Source organism: Papilio machaon, chromosome 17 (genome assembly GCF_912999745.1).
Source record: "Papilio machaon chromosome 17, ilPapMach1.1, whole genome shotgun sequence".
Classification (NCBI taxonomy): domain Eukaryota; kingdom Metazoa; phylum Arthropoda; class Insecta; order Lepidoptera; family Papilionidae; genus Papilio; species Papilio machaon.
In genome coordinates, this window is record NC_060002.1 from 5,963,917 (window position 1) to 5,985,844 (window position 21,928).

The 21,928-nt window shown below is 33.6% G+C and overlaps 1 protein-coding gene across 1 annotated transcript in view; it reads left to right on the forward strand.

Moving 5' to 3' along the window:
- Positions 1–21,928, forward strand: part of LOC106721610 (bifunctional glutamate/proline--tRNA ligase) — a 32,865-nt gene that overhangs the window by 654 nt on the left and 10,283 nt on the right. The window contains exons 3-16 of the mRNA XM_045681807.1: positions 344–491; positions 1,055–1,171; positions 1,413–1,539; positions 1,959–2,151; positions 2,902–3,073; positions 3,474–3,632; positions 7,094–7,168; positions 7,313–7,457; positions 7,800–8,047; positions 8,388–8,595; positions 9,115–9,303; positions 17,884–18,090; positions 18,588–18,782; positions 20,611–20,805. Coding sequence (XP_045537763.1) covers positions 344–491; positions 1,055–1,171; positions 1,413–1,539; positions 1,959–2,151; positions 2,902–3,073; positions 3,474–3,632; positions 7,094–7,168; positions 7,313–7,457; positions 7,800–8,047; positions 8,388–8,595; positions 9,115–9,303; positions 17,884–18,090; positions 18,588–18,782; positions 20,611–20,805 — 2,378 coding nt within the window. The remainder of the gene's footprint in view (positions 1–343; positions 492–1,054; positions 1,172–1,412; positions 1,540–1,958; positions 2,152–2,901; positions 3,074–3,473; positions 3,633–7,093; positions 7,169–7,312; positions 7,458–7,799; positions 8,048–8,387; positions 8,596–9,114; positions 9,304–17,883; positions 18,091–18,587; positions 18,783–20,610; positions 20,806–21,928) is intronic.

The following is a 21,928-nucleotide window of genomic DNA, read 5'->3' on the forward strand; positions in this document are numbered from 1 at the left end:
CAGCTATGTACTGTTAGTAACACCATCTTCAATACTCTGTACACATATCTGCGAAATTAGGTATTTAATAACCAATTACATTTGTGTAATACTTTGTAAAATTCCACTTAAAAGTTTAGTATAGCTTATCTAATATCATAAACTGATATCTTTGTAGTAAATATTTGGCTACAATATTTATCTTGTTTTAGCAATAGATCTGTTAAACATTATCACAAAAACTTGAATTCCAAGTAACAGATATACCCTTTGCTTTCCAAGACTCAAATAAGTTCTCATAATTGAAATTATAATTAACACAATTGACCTGTAATTTTTTTTATAATAATTGTTTTTCTTTTAGTTTCCAGCAAATTTAAAGATGTATCTGGTAAAATTTCTCCAACTAATGTTCTCCGTTGGATGAAACTGATACAGGCTCAAGAACCAGTTGTGAAGGTGCTTAATCAAATACCAGATGATGTTTTGGAGAACCTTTCAAAGTCGCCTAGGTAAGGAATTATCTATATAATAAAACATGTGTGGTAAATACTTCCTTTTTGCCACACTATTGTACCAAGTTTGTGCCTTGTATGTGTGTGTGTTTTTTTTTTTTTTTGATTTCATATTTTTTTTTAGTGTGGCGAAAAATGTTTTTTCTTTCTTTCTTTCTTAAATAGATACTCAAGTTCTTTTTATGTCAGTTTATTTATTTAAAACTAGTTTTTACCCGCGACTCCGTCCGCGCGGAATAAAAAAAAAATAGAAAACGGGGTAAAAATTATCCTATGTCCTTTTCCTGGTTCTAAGCTACCTGCCCACCAATTGTCAGTCAAATCGATTCAGCCGTTCTTGAGTTATAAATAGTGTAACTAACACGACTTTCTTTTATATATATAGATACATAATAGATTTTTACTACTATACTAATTCCCATACTGATACTAAAGGGAACAATTCAATGACACAATTTAAAAAAATCTCCGATACTTGCATATAAACATACCCACATAAAGTTTGATTAAGTATGAGTGGTGACTGAAGTAAATATTGACTATTTCAATATAAATTTCAGGAGATCTCCAGCAGCTAATAAGGAGGCTGGAGGTCGAGCAGCTGAGGGAAAGTTTATTGAGCTGCCGCACGCTGAGATGGGCAAGGTTGTTGTGAGGTTCCCACCTGAAGCTTCTGGGTGAGTTTTTTTTATATCACAAAGAGTTATCAACTTATTTACATGTTAAAGAAATGCAAAATATGCGATAGTTTAGTTGCAGGTACCGAAGCCTTCTATAGTTCTTTTCAAATATCTTAAGGGACCCCAAGTCATGGGTGTGCTACAATACATGTATTAAGAGCCGCCATGATAGCTGGCAACTACTGTACTACATGTTGAAGAAATAGTCAAAACCTAATACAGTTTTTTTTTGTTTTAGATACCTGCATATTGGCCATGCTAAAGCTGCGTTATTAAATCAATATTATCAGCAAGCATTTGAAGGGAAACTAATTATGAGATTTGATGACACAAATCCTGCTAAAGAGAATGCAGATTTTGAAAAGGTATTGCTTTTGTTCATGAGTTAACTATCAAGATCAATACAATAATTTAGATCAGTGATTGTCAAACTTAGTTTCTTGCACCGCCCCCTTTGAAAATCAATTATATTTCAGAGCCCCTTAATTTTTATTCAGCCCTAAAACTTAAAAACCACAATTTCATTATTTTAATTAATTTCAATGCCCCCCATTTTTTGGGCCCCTTATCGCCCCCTCCTAGGTTTCAAACGCCCCCAAACGGGCGTTATTGCCCACTTTGGGAAACACTGGTTTACATTCATAATATTTGAAGGAATGTTGAATTTGCATTAAATGTGTTAATTTATCATGAAGATGAATCAATATTTTTGGCTATGTTTTACTCTAAAAGGGATTATTAATATTCTCCCTTATTTATAATTACTACTACCTGAATTTTCCAGGTTATCTTAGAGGATGTGGAAATGTTGGAGATCAAACCGGACATGTTCACTCACACCTCACAATACTTTGACATGATGATGAATTTCTGTGAAAAATTAATTAAAGAGAACAAAGCGTTTGTCGATGACACTCCCGCTGAGCAGATGAAGAATGAGAGAGATCAAAAAGTCGAAAGTAAAAATAGAAACAATTGTAAGTGTACATAAATTTATTTTATTTAGCATCTTCACATATTGTTAGACCATTTGAATAATTTAAACCAAAAAAAAAACTATCATCTATGGATAATATTAGAATCTTAAATGTTTTGCCCATAATTACAAATATATATAAAAGAAAGTCGTGTTAGTTACACTATTTATAACTCAAGATCGGTCGAACTGATTTATCTGAAAATTGGTGGGCAGGTAGCTTAGAACCAGGAAACGGACATAGGATAATTTTTACCCCGTTTTCTATTTTTTTATTCCGCGCGGACGGAGACGCGGGTAAAAGCTAGTTACAAATAAATATCTTTACTAATGCATTCATTATTCCTTAATGTAGATTTTATATAATGGTCAAAATTATTCAATAAAACATAGTCGTATCTTGTTATTTTAAAAACTATAAATGTGTAAAGCCCTGTGTACACAAGGGAACGTAAATCTTCGAAACCCAGTGATTTTAGTCGCTAAACGACATACGCAATATAATGTCACAGAGATTCGTACACAAAGCGCGTTGCCGACATTTGTCCAATGAGAGTTGCTCGCAACCCGTTTGAAAAGATCGTCGTAACAAAAGTTATTTTCAAGATGGCGGAACAAATCTGTACAGTTTACATGTTTCTATGTTTGTACAATGATTTTCGCTACGCAATCATAGAATATAAGTATCGACGATTTACGTTGCCTTGTGTACTAAGGGTCTTAATCTAAAATTCCAATATCTATCCCACAGCTGTTGAGAAGAATCTTGAATTATGGGAGGAGATGAAGAAGGGTAGTTCTATAGGTGTCCAGTGCTGCGTGCGCGCAAAGATAGACATGCAATCTGCTAACGGTTGTATGCGTGATCCCACTATATACAGGTGCAAACCGGAAACACATCCACGTACCGGCAATCAATATAAGTATGTTACATATGTTGTAATACATTTTTTTTTTAGATATTTTGTTGGTCATTAAAAAAATCTGTTATTTAAAGCTCACAGTGTAATCCATGTGTGCATAGTCTCAGTATGCTTAAGCTTCATACCCCTTGACTATAAACAATATTTGGGTTCAAGATTGAATTTTCATTGTGAATTTTTTAGCCGACTTCAAAAAGAAGGAGGTTATCAATTCGACTGTATTTTTTTATTTTTATGTGTGTTACCGCAAAACTCATTGTGTGTCCAATTTTTTTGTTTTTTTTTAAATAACTAGAAGACTAGTAGATTTTTAAGGATGATATCGTCGTATTAACAGAAAATAATTTGTTGCCTTTGCATAATTTCCTAACACCCTGTATATAATTCCTCATACTTTCAGAGTGTACCCGACGTATGACTTCGCGTGTCCCATAGTGGATTCAGTGGAGGGTGTGACCCACGTGTTGCGGACCATGGAGTACCACGACCGAGACCCTCAGTTCTACTGGTTCATTGATGCTCTCGGCTTGAGGAAACCTTACATATGGGAGTATAGTAGGTATGTATAATTTACATTGCTGCTGATTTTGACAGATGTCATGATAAATTTTAATTAATTAAAAACAAATTGTTTATTTTTAATTTATAAAATATACGCAGCATTAACCGTAACATAGCCGGACTAGAGGTACTTATAGCTAGATCAAAGACCGACTGGGATATCATAATACTGACAGAATGTTGGCTTAAAACAAATTATAACATCCCCGAGTTAGACGGTTACCGTAAATTCCTCACGACTCACAATACTACACAAAATGAAGGAGTTGTAATCTATGTTAAAAACAATCTCTCCGTCACAGTCGATGAACCGCAGTATGCTGAGGCAAATTGTCTCATATTGCGTTTCAAAGATATAGTGATTGTTTCAATATATCGCTCTCCTTCGTTTAAGAATATCTCCACATTTCTTGACTCATTGAACACAATTCTTTCGAAGTACTCAACTATCAAAAACATAGTTGTGATTGGCGATATGAATCTGAACATACATGGAAGCAATCTAGAGCCAAATGCGCTGCAATACTTAGAACTCACAGCCTACCACGGACTTCTACCAGCGCACTCCCTTCCCACACGTCACAAAAACTGTCTTGACCATGTCCTATTAAAAACTAAGCTACAGGCCTTTACTTATATAGCACAAACATCCCTAACTGATCACGAAACAGTGCTATTCTACTTAAAATGTAAATCTACCCCTAACGACTCACACAGTACCATCACCAGGATTGACCAAGACGGGCTTTCTAAAAGCCTTGGTATTATAGATTTTGAGCCAGTGTTCCTTTCAAATGATGCCAATTTCGCTACAAACTATATAATTTCTTCGGTGAACAAGGCTATAGAGTTAAACACAAAATGTATTAATGTTACAAGGCGCAAACGAATCATCAAGCCATGGATAACACCCGGCTTACTAAAATGTTTACGCAATAGAGATAAACTTCATATGAAGTACAAAAGGACGCCTAACAATGATATTATCAAACTAACTTACACGCGATACAGGAATTTTTGTAATAATCTTCTTAAAAAACTAAAAAAAGAACATGAAAAAAAGGAATTAGATAAAACTAAAGATAATACGAAGTCTTTATGGAAAACTATAAACAATATCACTGGTAAGCGACAAAATAAGTCCAACGCAGCAGAACTATTAATAAATCATACACGCCCCAAAGATGCAGTTGACAATGTAAATAGCTACTTCGCGAACGTAGGTCAAAATCTCGCAGATAAAATACTAAAATTGACTCCACGTAATAAACTTAAAATATCACCCAACCTCCAATCTAATCAACGTTCTTTTGTCATGTTATCTACCGACGAAATAGAAGTCGAATCACTGATTATGACGTTGAAAAGTAATGCAGTAGGGTGGGATAACATAAGTGCCAACTTGCTAAAACAGTTTAGACATATCCTAGTACCTCCCTTAACTCACGTGTGCAATTTAGCTATAACAAATGGCACATTTCCGTCGGCTTTTAAAAAGTCAATAATCCTTCCCGTTTATAAGAGTGGAATGAGAGACCGTGTCGAGAACTATCGACCAATATCTATACTACCGGCTATGTCCAAAATTCTAGAAAAAATAATGAACACGCGGTTAAAAAGCTTCCTTGAGTCAAACTCTCTCTTAGCAGATACACAATTTGGTTTCCGAACAGGTCATTCTACGGCTGACGCGGTTAACGAACTAACTGATGTAATATATCGAAGCCTAGACCAAAACAAAAAATGTCTTACGATCTTTCTCGATTTGGCCAAAGCTTTTGACACGGTCTCGATTCCACTGCTTATCCAAAAGCTTCACAATATAGGCATAAGAGGAACTCAACTAAAACTCTTTCAAGACTTTTTAAACGAAAGGACTCAATGCGTAAAGATTGAAAACATCATCAGTGATGAACTATCTATCCGCTACGGTGTTCCGCAAGGCAGCATCTTGGCTCCTACCCTCTTTTTGGTTTACATAAATGACCTGTGTCAGCAAGGACTACCAAACGGCCAGATAACATCTTTCGCTGATGATACAGCGCTGATTTTCCACGCTGATAGTTACGAAAATCTTTTTGAATATGCACAAAATGGGTTCAATTTGGTTGCTAGATGGTTATCAAAAAACTTACTAACATTAAATGTTGATAAAACAAAATATATTGTTTTCAGAAAAAAAGGGAACATACCTGAATTAGTCCAAACTCTCACTTCACATGGCTGCCCAAATTTAAGTATGACAGTAAACTGTAATTGCCCTAAGCTACAACTTGTTGACACAATCAAATACCTCGGAGTTCAATTAGACTATAAGCTTTGTTTTACCAATCATATAGATATGCTAACATCCAGGTTACGTAAGTTGATGTATATATTTAAAAGCCTACGGAATGTAGCCGACCATCGGATTTTAAAAACGATATATCAGGCGCTATGCCAATCATTATTAACATACTGTATAACGACCTGGGGTGGGACCGCAAAAACTATACTTTTAAAATTGGAAAGAGCACAGCGTGCAATACTAAAAACAGCCTTTTCCCTTCCATATAGGTATCCCACTAATGATTTGTATAAAATGTGTGGACTCAAATCCGTACGGCAACTATACATCCTCACCACGATTACCCGTAAACACTCTGAATTATTTTACGACCCAAGCGTGTTATCTGAAAAAAGGCGTAAATTTACCGTATGTTATATAAAACCCCACACTGGATTCTCCATGAGATCTTATTCGATCCTCGCTAATATTCTGTACAACAAACTAAACAAATCTTTAGATCTATTTCCACTAACTAAAAGACTGTGTAAGGCAAAGGTCTCTAAATGGTTAGAAGAGCTAGATTATGAACAAACAGAGAAACTTCTGTACAATAATTAAACAAAGTAACATACATACATAATTCAAACACAAACACTCATTCACCTTAATACGAAAATAACATACACCTTACACATACACACACACACATACACACACACACATATACACACATCACACTTTAACTCTTAATAGCAAACCTCTGCAGAAAATATAAACATTGTTATCATAACTAATTAAAATCTTAACCACTTTGTAAAATTTGATTGTAGTATGTTTGATTTGAATTGTATATTTTGTGGTCTGTGGGGCGGGGACCTGGTGATCCATCACACAGGGTATCACCCTAGTTTGGACACCAGTCCCTTACCCATAGGGAAAACAATAAAGTTATTTTATTTTTATTTATTATAATTGTATTACATAAACTAGCTGTCACCCGCGAGTCCCTCAGCGTGGAATTTAAAAAAAAATTAAAAATAGCCTATGTATTCTTCCAGATTATGATCTACATTTGTGGCTAAATTTCATCAAAATCCGTTGGTCCGTTCCGGAGAGACTGTCTAAGCATTCATCCATCCATCTAAACTTTCGCATTTATAATATTAGTAAGATTTTAACCTTTCTTTCAGATTGAGTATGACCAACACAGTTTTGTCCAAGAGGAAATTGACATGGTTTGTGGAACAAGGACTTGTTGATGGATGGTAAGATAAAAATTAATAACAATCATTTATTTTCTTCTCTTTGTTTAATAAGAAAAAGATAGTAACAGAAAAAGAATTTCATATATGTATTTTCTGCGTGTTTTATGACTTAATATTAATGTATCTTTAATACATGTTTGTTAGGGATGACCCGCGCATGCCCACAGTACGCGGTGTACTGCGACGTGGTATGACAGTGGAGGGGCTGAGGCAGTTCATCCGAGCGCAAGGCTCCAGTCGTTCCGTCGTCTTCATGGAGTGGGATAAGATCTGGGCAATCAATAAAAAGGTACCTATTACTATCTCATTTACCCTACTTCTTCATACACATTTTTCTTCCTTATGTATGTCCTTTTTATTTTATTTCATATATATTTTGTATCAAAAAAAAATACAATTTATTGACCAAAAACAAAACAAATAACACGTATAAAGATATCTATTAAAGGGAAAAAAAAATTGTTCTTGGCTAATGGGAACAGGCTCAGCTGATGTTATCTCCAGTTTGTCATTGAAGGCAGCGCTGGTTTTCAGCCTCCCTGTAATTACTCTAACAAGGGGCAGATAATTTAGTGCAAAAATTGATACTACTTGTCTTTGATTTTAAATTAAACATCTATTAATATTTCAGGTTATCGATCCTATAGCACCGCGGTATACCGCTCTCGAAGCTAATCCTGTGCCAGTGAATCTGAAAGGTGTGACTGGACGGACTGCGTTGACTGTACCACTGCATCCCAAGAATTCTGACATAGGTACGAAGACCGTGTGGGTGACACCTCGTCTTCTAATCGACCAGGTAGATGCTGCCTCGCTGAAAAAAGGAGAAAATGCTACCTTTATAAACTATGGAAATATTATGATTGATAAGATACACAAGTAAGTGTTTTATTGCTTAATTTTTGAATTTAATAATAGACTAGCTTTTATCCACGACTCCGTCCGCGCGGAATAAAAAAAAGCACACAAGATAAAAAAGTTCCTAAGTCCGTCTCCTAGTTCTAAGCTACCTCCCCATCAATTTTCAGCTAAATCAGTCCGACCGATCTTGAGTTATAAATTGTGTAACTAACACGACTTTCTTTTATATATATAGATTTATGTCACTAGATTCTGTATGAGGAAATTACACTAAGTACAGCTGTTAGTGTAACTTTAAATATTTTATCTACCGTCAGAAAAAACATGTTGACTTTTTATTTAATTTAAACACTTTTAGGGGTGAAGATGGAAAAGTAACGAGTATTGATGCTACACCTAATTTAGAGAATAAAGACTTTAAGAAGACCTTAAAGTTGACCTGGATAGCTGATGATGTGGAATCTTCAACTGTGGAGACGTACTGTGTGTTCTTCGATCATATCATATCAAAACCTTTGCTCGGGAAAGATGAAGACTTCAAGCAATATATTGGACATCAGACTAGGGTATGTTTTAATTAGGAAATACAACCAATTTAATACGAAATTGAAGCTTAAAGGTTAAAAGAAAGGAGTTTTGCCGTTCACTTCAATTTTTTATTTTTATAAACGATTATAAATATATTAAAATCTTACTAAATGTGTATGTTATGGATGTATATTTATAACTACGTATCTCCATAATAGCTTAACAGATATCGGTGAAATTTTGCATTGATGTAGAGCATCGGAAGAACACATAAGCTAATAATTAAGTTTATAATTAAATCCGCGCGAACGGAGTCGCGGGCGACAGCTAGTTATGTAATAAGTCAGCATTCACAAGACCAAAATGATACAATTTTGATTCTGTCACTTGATGATAATGTTTATGCGAGTATATTTATAGGTTCCATTCTATTTGGACCCTTACGGGCCTTAGGCTGATTTCGAAGAGTTAACTGTCATTCGATTCATATTCTTCCCTGTACCATCATAGGCATGGTTATCTGTTTTTCTTTTTTCAAGTTATTTTTTCTTTGTCAGTGGGAGATGCTAATGTTGGGTGAGCCGGAGCTGAGCAAAGTGCGAGTTGGTGACATCATACAGTTGCAACGTCGTGGCTTCTTCAGAGTTGACGTGGCCCCAGGATCTGTGTCATTCCACACCGGCCGGTCTGTGCCATTGGTCCTCTTCCATGTACCAGATGGACACACCAAGGAGATGCCAGGACAGGTGAGTCTGTTACTTTCTACTATAGTGACACTTGTACTGACTCATTTGTCATTATATTTTATTTTATTGTCAGTCAAATAAATAGTATAGTCAATAAATTATACAAATTAGTAACAATATAATATACTAGCTTTTACCCGCGACTCCGTCCGCGCGGAACAAAAAATAGAAAACGGGGTCCTGGTTCTAAGCTACTTGCCCACGAATTTTCAGTCAAATCGATTCAGCCGTTCTTGAGTTATAAATAGTGTAACTAACACGACTTTCTTTTATATATATATAGATTTAGTAAGAATTACACATGTTTCCGATGTAATTTGTACATGTCTTTAATTGGTATGCATATTATCCAAAATGTATCAGTGAATTTTTAATATGTTTTCATTTAATATGAAAGCTAGCGTGTTTAAATGAATAAATAAATAAAAACAAAGCTATTTGAGCCGGTGAGATGCTCTAGTTAAAATATATTAAAACCAGGTTAGTCAATTTATTCAGCCTGAATATAACTCCTGGAGGAATTGATGTGAATTGGTACTAGTAAGGTAAATTACGAAATGTACTTTGACTTTTGTTTGTTGGATCAGAAATTCTTGTTGGTTTATAATTATTTAATTAAACTTGTTGTCAAGTTATACTTATTTTAGTTTTTTTTTTTTTTTTTTAGTTTCTTACAGCTGCAATAGAGTTAGCATCAGTTAAGTCTATTAATCATTTAATCTTTAAATCTAATAAAATAAAGTCTATTAATCATTTAATTAATTATCGTCTAATCTTTTAATCATCAAAAACTTAACATCAATAATTAACTTTGTTATAAGAACAATAAATGTATTTATGTCTCCTAAAGTTCGGAGAACAATAATCAACTTGCTAGCAAAAACTTTAATCTTTCATATTAAAATTACAAGACAAACAATATTTATGGTAATTGCCATGATTAGAAATCAAAATCATTTGAAAAGCAAAACATCATTTCTTAAGAAACACAATAACTAATATGTGAAGAAGTCACAGCTTCTTTGTTTAATCAATCCTCAATCCTTGCTTTACACCTACAGTTTTAACTGAACAGTCGGAACAGTTAAAATGTTTTCTACACACAGTAATTTCAACAGTTTGACTTTTCACAAAAACTGAAATTGTGTATCGAACATAAGAAATGCCTAATCATAGACAAGAGAAAGTTAGAAAAGCTTATTTACTTTAAAATAGGTTTATTTTAATTATTATAAGATACCTTCTCAAAGAAAACAGGAATATGACACTTGTGAACTAAGAAACTATAACATATTAAAGTTTCTGAGATAATACAAATTGTTATATACATAGTGACAATATATTATATTACAGAGGTTTTGGTCTCAGAAACCCATTGTTAGACTTTTTTTTCATTGAATTCAAATTGTTTTTTTGAAGAAAAAATTATCAGCATAGACATATTCGATTGTTAATCGTTTCCTAGGATCTATTAACAACATTCTTCTTAATAACCTAATCAATAATTGTAATTTAACCTCTATATTTTTCTTTTCACGTCCAACATTATCTTCACGTGCATATTGTGCAGCGATTATAGATGTATATATGTTATTATTTATCACAAAATTATTTATCCTAACTTCAGGATCCTGTAAAAAATAAACTTTTATTTTATGATAAGAACAACTGCCTGATGTTTTCTTCATATAATATTTAAAAGAATAATTTAAATAGTAGTCGGGACAAACTTAACAAGAATTAAATTACAATGGCACTATAAGTTATTAAGTTATAAGTCTATAAAATTAATTTTACCTGATTCAAACCCTTCTTGATAAAAGTTGTTCCACAAAAATGTGCATTTTTAAATCTAGACTCCTTAATAATTTTCTCAGGTATGTTACCTAAAACACTCATTTGTTGGAATAAAACTTCATTATCTGTTGTTCCCGTGAATAGCATAGTATTTGTTGCCATTTCATAAATCACCAAAGCCGTAGACCAAATGTCGACAGGAAAACCATGAGAGTGACCTAATATTTTCTCCGGTGATGCATAATTTACAGTACCAATGTTAGATTTTAAATTATCTGAATAAACATAAAAAATTGCTTCATCAAATCCGCATAGCGTAAGCTTTTCAGCTTTATTGTCTAGAAGTATATGACTTGGTTTTATATCTGAAACAATGAGAGGTTTTTTATTACGAATCGTCTAACTGTAATCTAACCGTCGGTTTCCATTGCCGAAACATCTATACTAGGGATGCCCAGACTATTTTGGACAAGTGACCCCCTTTTCCTAAATGAACAGTTACCACAGACACCCCATGACCAAATTACCTACTTTTAAGATTAATTATTTTTATTATAATTCATTCTGACTTAGGGAAATGAAGAAAGAAGAAGACAGAGTGAGAATTAACAATGCTTTAAGTTCAATATTAACCCCATTGGGAACACCTGATCAATAGAAAAGTATATTCTTATCTCTATTTTTACAAAGAAAATGAGAGGGACGACGAAATGTTTTCTTAAAAGTTTAAATGCCTCCAATAGATGCAAAGATATCATTAAAAGATAATGCCCGGTTTACATTATTCCAGTCCAGTAATCGCAATTAGCGCTAGATTACAAATTGAATAATTTAATTCTACACTGAAAATTATGTTGGTTTCTATTGCTGGAATGGAATAATGTAAACGGGGTATAACATTAACTTACCATGGTGTACAATATTTTTGCTTCTCAATACAGTAACAGCTTCAACTAATTGTTTGGCTAAAGGTTGTATTTCTTCAATGTGAAACTTTTTGTCAGTCAATAATTGCTCGAGGTTAATTGGATAGTAATTGGTCATATAGCAAACATATTTATCTATTTTAAAACTGTGCATCAAATGAATACAGTGTAAATTTTCTTCGGGAATATCCTTTTTTAATTCTTGTAGAATGTTTTCTTTCTTCTTACCTTTTAAAGTTGCTGGATTACTGAAAAACTTAAGTTGCTTTAAAATCGGAAATTAAAAAAAAATATTGAAAATATCCAGGTAAAACTTACTCCAGTATCTTCACGGCATAATAATGTCCAGATGTGTCGTTACATTTAAATATTTTTGAAAACTTTCCGTAATGTGTCACCGCAAGTACGGAATATTTTTGTTTCAAAGTATCGTACATCTCCATTTCTAAATTATGAGCTAAAGCTTTATCAGATTTTGTTACAAACTTATTTAACGTACTTTGACCAATAATATGTTTTTTATGTATATTATGTCCTACATCTATACATTTAACTTCTTCCGAACATATCTCCTTTTTAATTTCTTTAGAAGCTATTTTGGATTCCGAACTAATGATTCCAATTTCAGATTTTTTCTCAAGTTTTTTAGGAAAAACACTACAATTGACTTCACCATTATCATTTTTTCCTCTATTATTTTTTGTTGCTATACTTGCCGGTGATTTTTCCTTTTCGATATTTGCTTTTCTGGTTTCTTCAGTCTTATTATCAACCCTAGAAAAGAACTGAGTTAAAATCTTTATTCCCTCTGCTAATAACAGTTTATAGTCAAATTTAAAAATGAAATCTTACCTTTGCATGTGCTTTGAACAACTTTCTTTGTGATTTATATTTGTCTGTTCTGTATACGTCGTTTTTCGTTTCTTCGAATTTTCGGTTATCTTCTCTTCAATATCAATATTAGTTTTAATATTAGGATTATTTTGTTCCTTGCTATTGAATAAACTTTCTACCACTTCATCTACATCAAAATCGTCAAGAAAACTTAAATCTTCATCAACATTTGTTGATGTGACATTATTTTTGCTGTGCACATTATTATATGTAATATTAATAGTTATTTTAATTTTTTTAGGCTGTTCAGTTTTATTTTTGCCATGTTTTACTACTTTTGTTGCGTATTTTTGATTCACTTGTGGTCTATTCTTTTTAGTTGCTTCATTAATTTTTTTAGACATAGTTTCCTCTTTAGTGCCTTTAATTTTGTTTTTAAATATATTACTAGCCTTATTTCTATCGGTGTTTTCTTCATTTTCATCTGTTATTTTGTTATCTTCTTCAGTGTTTGTCAATTTTGGTGGTAACTTATTTAAACAATTCATCTTATTGTTAAATGTAGCTATATTACTATTAAAGTTATTATTTAGTTCAGTTTTAATTGTAGATGGTAAATGGCATTTGTTATTTAATATATTGTCTTCAGAACTTTGTTTCTCACAATTTAGATCTATTTGTTTGATGCAAGAAGTATTACTATTTATTTTTTCTCCTGAAGTAACCTCAGTTAATATATGTTCTGTCTGACTTTTATCTGGCTTGTATTTATCTTCAAGTTTAATTTTGTTTTTGTTTTCTTCCATCATAATTGTATTGGATTTATTAATACTATTACATAATTCAGTTTTATTGATGGAAATTTTATTTTTAATTGCTTTGTTCAAATTATCTTCATTTTCTTTTTTGATAAGATTGGGGTCCATCTGTTGAAAGTTATAAATTACATCAGAATGGTTGTTAAATAGAATCAAACAACCTTTTGTACTTAACTGTCATTTATAATAAACGAGCTTTTACCCGCGACTCCGTCCGCCCGGAATAAAAAATTGAAAACGGGGCGGGGTAAAAATTATCCTATGTCTGTCTCCTGGTTCTAAGCTACCTGCCCACCAATGTTCAGTCAAATCGATTCAGCCGTTCTTGAGTTATAAATAGTGTAACTAACACGACTTTCTTTTATATCAATACATAGTATAAAACAAAGTCGCTTTCGCTGTATGTCCGTATGTATGCTTAGATCTTTAAAACTACGCAACGGATTTTGACGCGGTTTTTTTTAATAGATAGAGTGATTCTTAAGGAAGGTTTGTATGTATAATAAATGCATAATATAGTAGAGAAACACTGATAAATTTAAAGTTTTCTAATGTGATGTCGTAAATAAGCACGTTTTTTTGCGCTTATATTGCAAACGCTGGCTGAACCCTACGAGATAGACCAAAATAATGTACTACAGTATTGTTCACCTTAAAAAGTTCAACAAAAAAGTCCGCGATGGTATATGTCTATCTCTTAGGGATAACCCAGCATAACCATTTTTATTCTTTTACGAAGTGATTTTAAACAATACAGCATTAATCCTTATCCATTTAAGTACCTTAAATAAATTGTGCATTTATTCTGTAGTAGGTATATTTTGTATTGCACCCGTGCGAAGCCGGGGCGGGTCGCTAGTATATATATATATAGATAAGATCATGTTTCCACTATGGGAATTGTTAACAATGAAATGAAAAAGAAAGGTACTAGATTAAGTTTTGACACACTAATAATTTTAACTATATACATTGTTTTTCATTTCTTGTTAGAAAATTGTAATAATTAATTTATAATTATAAATTAATTAATTAATGCATTAATATTTAAAAAGTTTTAAAGTCAAAGTGAGTGTTGGTGGCTCAGAGGTGAAGCACTTGACTTGCAATCTGCAGGTCCTGGGTTCGAATCCCGCCATGTACCAATGTGTTTTTCGATTTTCGATTTACATATGTACATTTATCCTACGTTCTTACGGTGAAGGAAAACATCGTGATGCAACCTGCACATATCTGAGAAGAAATTCAATGATATGTGTGAAGTCAACCAACCCGCACTTGGCCAGCGTGGTTGACTATGGCCTAGTCACCCCTAAATTGGGGTAGGCTCCGAGCCCCTCGGTGGGGACGTATAGTAGTGAGCTGATGATGATGATGATGAAAGTCAAAGTTTTTTTCTACACTACACAATCATACAATTTATCAAGAAACATTATATGTATAGATACCTCTCTATAATTTTTTTGTATTTGATTATCTCGTAGAATTCGTAAATTTGTGTTTACTCTTTTACACTCCATTTTCGTTTTCTTCACAATTGGTGAATAGATTAAAGACTTGTTAGGATCAATAACAATATTAGGACTTTGATATGTCGAAAAGTACCGTTTCTTTGAGTTCATTGTCTGTGTCAACAAGAAAACTTAAATTTTATTTGAGTAAAAACCATTTTTACATGGTTCATCATAACTAATCGTCGTGGTAAGCTCTGTAACATTAATAACCACAACAATTCGCCTGCTATTTCAAAGCTATTTTCGGTTTATTTAATAGAAATCTAAGTTATAAACCAATGAATTTATGAAAATCGTACTTTAACTGCTTAGAGCTGTTGAACAATTAAATTATTAGTTATTTTTTAACACATGTAAAATGTCTTAAATATACACCTCGGTGATTACAAAAGCGATATAACAAATGTGCAATCAGACGAAGATACACATTGTAAGAAAACTTACCACTCTTATCTTCTTTATAGTAATATTTATTTATTTATGAACAGAAAACATATAATTAAAATCAAACCGCAAGATTCAAATCTCAATTTGCGTTGGTGTGAAATGGAATTGACAGCTGTCAGCTGACAGTTGAGTTGACGCGCGTAAACAGAGTTTTAAATAAAAAAAAACAGCACGAGGTTCGTGCGATTGTCTCTATATAGAAAACTTAAAAAAATCTTATTTTAGATATTTATTACATTATTCATTTTCTGTGTTAAATATTCCTATGTTGTATTTTATTAATACTTTAGAATTTTTATAAAGGGAAGATTCTTTTAATCAAAATTAAGTTTATATAATTAAGGAAAAACATACGTCAACGTTTTTAATTATTTGTCTATCCCACGGTGTTAGTGATGCCTTTATATTCCTGTTTAATTTTCGCATTGTATGAGCATCAATGTTTGTTCACGTGACGTGGCTTCATTTTCTGCAAGAAAGTTTGAGTCATATAAACGTAGACATTCATTTTTATCACTACTACAAAAATAAACAACACTTTTTTACAAAAAAACATAATCATCCTAAAGAACGAGCGGTATTGTTCACTTAGGACTGATTTAAGTTTTTTAAGGTTAACAAAAAGAAACGCCGTTAAAACATTTCACCGTATGTCGCGTTTTTCTTATTATAATAACAATACATAATGTATTAATATACTTAAAACATACCACAAATTGGCAAATCCGGTATACTGATAGTAATTCTCACTGCCGTGATCCTTTTTATGCAATAGGGGGTAGTTTTAAAAGTACATATATTCCAACTTTTACTTCATGTATTCATAGTTGTTTAAGAACCTCTGCAGGGTAGATAGATTTTGCCTCAGTAAAAGCAAATTTTTATTACGGACATCGATACACTGATAATTGTATTGTCATTTTTATGGCTTTACTGTGGGCATCCTCTGCCGAAACTACTATAAAAAAACATATTGAATACATTATGTTTCGTTAAACTGTTTTAGCAGTGGAATCCAACTATTATATATTAATCTTGGGATTACCCTGCGAGTAGATTCGAAGCATGGAATATAATTTTTTTTAAATAAAAGACCATGTAAAAATTTGTCCATAAAAGAAATTCGAACTTCCTTAAGGATTAAATCTCTGACCCCCATCGGAATAACCTTACGTAACTTTTAACCTTTAATTTATTATGTTATCAGTTTTAGTTTACATTGAAGGTTCCGCTTAAGGTTTTGATAAGCTCGGGCCTACAAATGAGTCATTGTATATCGAATTGGAGATTCAACTGTTGAACTGAGCTATATAAAAAAGTGAAAGGCTTGATAGTTCGACTTCCACGTTGTAACGAATGATCAAGGCATGTGTAGTATAAAGAAAGCAGCTGTGGATAAGCAACGTGTTTTATGTCCACGTATGTTTTTGTAAAATATTGATTTAGTGACTGAAAATATCAAGTATATTTTATTTACATATTTAATTGGACGTGTTATCTAAGACATCTTGAGTGTATTTTATTATATTTTTATATACATTGTTTGTGTAAGTTTTTCTTTTTACCATATGTCAATTAAATCTAAATAAAATGGTTAAACTCACGTTCAGTTAATCGTGTGTCGGCACCGAATAGTTTCGAGCCTATCGGGGTATCTTCAGGCTGATATCGTAAACGTGTGTGCTGCCGTTTTTATTAATTTTACTAATAATAGCACACGTAAGTTTAAATAGTTTTATAATAATGAAGTGAAAATAGTGTATTACGATAAGATTACGGTGCATTTCTTTTGATCTAAATGACTTAACGGACATGGTTCAGATAACAAAATAGAGGTGTTTCTTTTTATGTCTTTAAACTTGAAATTAAAAAAAGAACTTGAGAGGTGTCAAGGGACACCCGGATGTAACGAAGTTCCTTTCGATTAATTAGTGAAGGAATTGTAATAAATTTTTTTAATTTTTTTTTTTTAAGTCGCGACACCACACTGTTCAATGCGAAATAGAAATGAAAATATCTGGCTTGCTTTCTATAAGAGAGAGAGAGAGAGACAGACAGAGAAACATGCGACGCCGCACAGCTTACAATAGGTTACTATAGCAAAAAGTGTCGTGACAACTTTTCGTAAGAATTTTTTCCGTCTAGCCCCCTTTCACAACGCGCGACAAGGAGCTTCGTTCCAAAAAACATATTTAATGATCTATTTTTTATCCCATTTTTTTAATAATATTGATATTCTTACAGCCGAAGCCGGTCCAAGCGACGTCTGTCAAACAAGCTGCGACGAAAGCGGACGCGGCTGGCGACACTTCCAAGTTAAACGAAGAGATTACAAAACAAGGAGAACTGGTGCGGTCCCTTAAGGCTGCTAAGACTGATAAGGCGCAGGTTGATCAAGCGGTCAAAGTTTTACTGGACTTAAAAGCCAAGTACAAGACGGCAACTGGACAGGTATGCTCCGAAGAATTGTTTGAAACAATCCCTGCTGTCGAGTTCCGTCATCGGACAATATCTGTCATGTTCAATCCACGCCATGTCGATGGCTGGCAATCCACCACCGTACGGTTTTCACGAAAGATGATTCTCACAGCCGAGTTCGTGCTGATCGTTTCCCCTTATGTTATAAACAAAATAAATTAACAATTTGACGTATGTATTAGTACAAATTATTGGTCAATCAACTTCATTGCCTAAATGAGATAAACAGAGGCACGTCAAAATCCATACATGACGGCCATGTTGTTAATTGACTTTTTTAGTTATTTTAGTAAGATTGTGATATAAAGCGGAATGGTATAGTAAATTAATGGTAGCTAATATTTATTCGAGAAAAAGTTATTTGCCAGAAATATTCTGTGATTGGCGAGTTTTAGTGTAAATTGTGGTTTCTCTATGTTTTAAGATTTTGTTTGGAGTTTACAGTACCTCCATGTCATTCTTTCTTGTAGGATTGGAAGCCTGGCACCACTCCAGTACAAGCAGCCCCAGCGTCCGGCGACGCGTCATCTCTTTGCCAGCAGATCTCCCAACAAGGCGATCTCGTGCGTTCCCTTAAAACTGCCAAAGCCGACAAACAGAAAGTCGACGAGGCTGTCAAAGTTTTACTGCAACTTAAAGCGAAGTACAAAGCTACTACTGGACAGGTACGAACATTAAAAAATTATATAATTATATTAATAACAAAGTAACTCTATCTATATGTCGCACTTTCATGGCAAAACTACTGAACCTTTTAAATTAACTAAAATAGGAAACGACTAAAACACTCACGTACATTTGTCCGGTGTCGTCACCGAGTAGCTCAGTGAGCGACGGGCCGCGTCCGCGAAATAATATCAGTCCCACTCACTCTGATGAAGGGCCCCAGATGTGCTCGAAACTAGTCGGTGCCGACACCGGACATATGTACGTGAGTGTTTTAACCGTTTCCTATTTTAGTTAATGATAATGTCTCACGAAAGTTTGAATAAATTAACTTATTAAATTATTAACTTATTATTAAAGTAATACACAGATAGTCTAGAGCCTGAGAAAGGACACAGTCTACTTATTAACGCGAAATAAGGATTGTATGGTTGATGCAAAGTTGTGTTAATTTTGTCTTCTAAATATTAGGTCCTTACATATGTAATTGGCGTTTTTCGTACTTGGCCACTTTAATCACGAATTTCTCCTCTTTGGTAAGGAATTCCAAATTCAAATTTGTACAGCTATAGACTCATGTATTTGTGGTTCGATGACCGTCATTCATTTGTTTTTTTTCTTCTGTTTTTTTCTGTTTGCGTCACTCATTTTACAAAATGGAAAACTTAAAATATCGCATTATTTACGAGTACGAGTTCCGCCGTGGCACTAGTGCTGCGGAAACGACTCGAAGGGTGAATGATGTGTATGGCGGTCGTGTTGCAAAAGAAAACACAGTTCGTTTTTGGTTCCAACGTTTTCGTTCTGGAAATTTCGATCTGCAGAATAAGCCCCGTGGACGGCCTGAGACTCAAGTTGATAATGAAGAGTTGAAGGCTATTGTGGAAGCGGATCCATCGTAAACCACGTCCGAGTTAGCTGCAGGCTGCGATGTTAGTGATAAAACTGTTTTAATTCACTTGAAGCAAATTGGGAAGATTAAAAAGCTTGAAAGGTGGGTACCTCACGAATTGACTGAAGCAAACCGGCAAACGCGCGTCGACTGTTGCGTTACATTACTAAACCGGCACAATAATGAAGGTATTTTAAACCGAATCATTACCTGTGATGAAAAATGGGTTCTTTACGATAATCGGAAGCGCTCAGCGCAATGGTTGGATCCTGGCCAGCCAGCCAAATCCTGCCCCAAGCGAAAATTAACCCCAAAAAAGTTACTTGTAAGCGTTTGGTGGACTAGTGCCGGTATTGTTCATTACAGTTTTCTCAAATCTGGCCAGACTATTACGGCTGATGTCTATTGTCAGCAATTGCAAACCATGATGGAAAAGCTAGCGGCTAAACAACCTAGGCTGGTCAATCGCTCCACGCCACTGCTGCTTCACGACAACGCTAGACCACACACTGCGCAACAGACGGCTACTAAATTAGAAGAGCTTCAATTGGAAAGTCTAAGACATCCTCCGTACTCCCCGGACCTTGCTCCAACAGATTACCATTTTTTTCGAAATTTGGATAACTTCTTGCAAGGGAAAAAATTCAACTCCGATGGGGCAGTCCAAATCGCCTTCAAAGATTTTATTGATTCCCGTCCGACTGGTTTTTTAGTAAAGGGATCAATGAACTACCTATGAGATGGCAAAAGTGCATAGAAAATAATGGTTCATACTTTAATTAATTAAATATATTATATTAAAAAATATTCGACTTTATGTTCCTCCAATACAAAACGCCAATTTCATATGTAAGGACCTAATATAAAGTGGATAGATTATCCGTGTATCTAGGTAAGAATATTAAACGATCAAGTTCCTTTTTCTTCATTCTCAGGAGTGGAAGCCAGGCACAGCTGCACCAGTTAGTACGTCACCGGACAGTAAAGTGACCGCTCTGAACCAAGAGATCGCAAAACAAGGAGATGTTGTGAGATCACTTAAAGCCAGCAAAGCGGATAAAGCTAAAGTAGACGAAGCTGTCAAGCTCCTGTTAGACCTCAAGTCAAAGTATAAACTGGCTACTGGAGAAGTAAGTACTCGAATCCTTACTAATATTATAAATGCGATAGTAACTCAGTCTTTCACACAAAAACTACCGAACTTATTTAAATTAATTTTGATACACAGATAGTCTAGACCACTTTTTCGCTTTAAAAAGTAGCCTACGGGCTAGTTGAAAGTCGTAATTATTACAGTTAGAAGCTTGTAATTAATTTTTAGACTGTTACTTTGATTTAAATAAATATCACATTCAAAGTGTGTAAAAGTGTTACCCTCGAGGGTGCAAAATAATAGGGAATAGGGGATGAAAGATTGTATGGGAATATATAAGGTTTATGTGAATGTTTTGTGTATTTAAAAGGTTTAATTTAATATTTTATAATATTAAAGTAAAATAATTAGCATAATTCACTAAAAATGCTACCTGAGGATAATATTTCTCGCGGAAGAAAAACGCGGGCACAACAAGTTATTTTATATATATTTTTTTCATGTCATAGATTATAGAGCTTAAATGATCTAAATAGTTCTAAATATAAGTCAGATGAAGATTATTTTAATCTATAATTTCCAAGTAAAAACAAGTAATATTGTACACCTGTGTGTAAGTTATTACGTAACTTAATATATTGAACAATTATCTGAATTAACAATAATCAAGGCAATGAATAAATTAAACAAGTAACCATGCAACTGAACAAATATTACTACGCGTACATATAAAGCGACATTTCCTTGAAAGATCCATGTCATCTTTAAATATTATATTACTAATAATATTAATGCGAATGTTTAGATGTATTGATGGATGTTTTTTAGAAGATATCTCCGGGACAGATCAATGAATCTTGATGAAATTTGGAATAGATGTAGAACATAGGAGTACACATAGACAACAAATTATTACTTTTTAATTCCGTTTAAGTTTCATAAAAAAAAATATAATGAATATAGTCGAACCTGAATTAGCGAGAACTGGATAAGCGAGAAACATATATGAGTAAGTCATTATCCGGTTCCAACTGACGACCACCATTAGCGAGAAATTCGGGTTAGAGAGAAACTTCTATAAATGAGAGAAATATCGCGTTTCCTTGAACTCTCGTTTATCCAGGCTCGACTGTACTTATTCCTTCTATGTATTACAATCA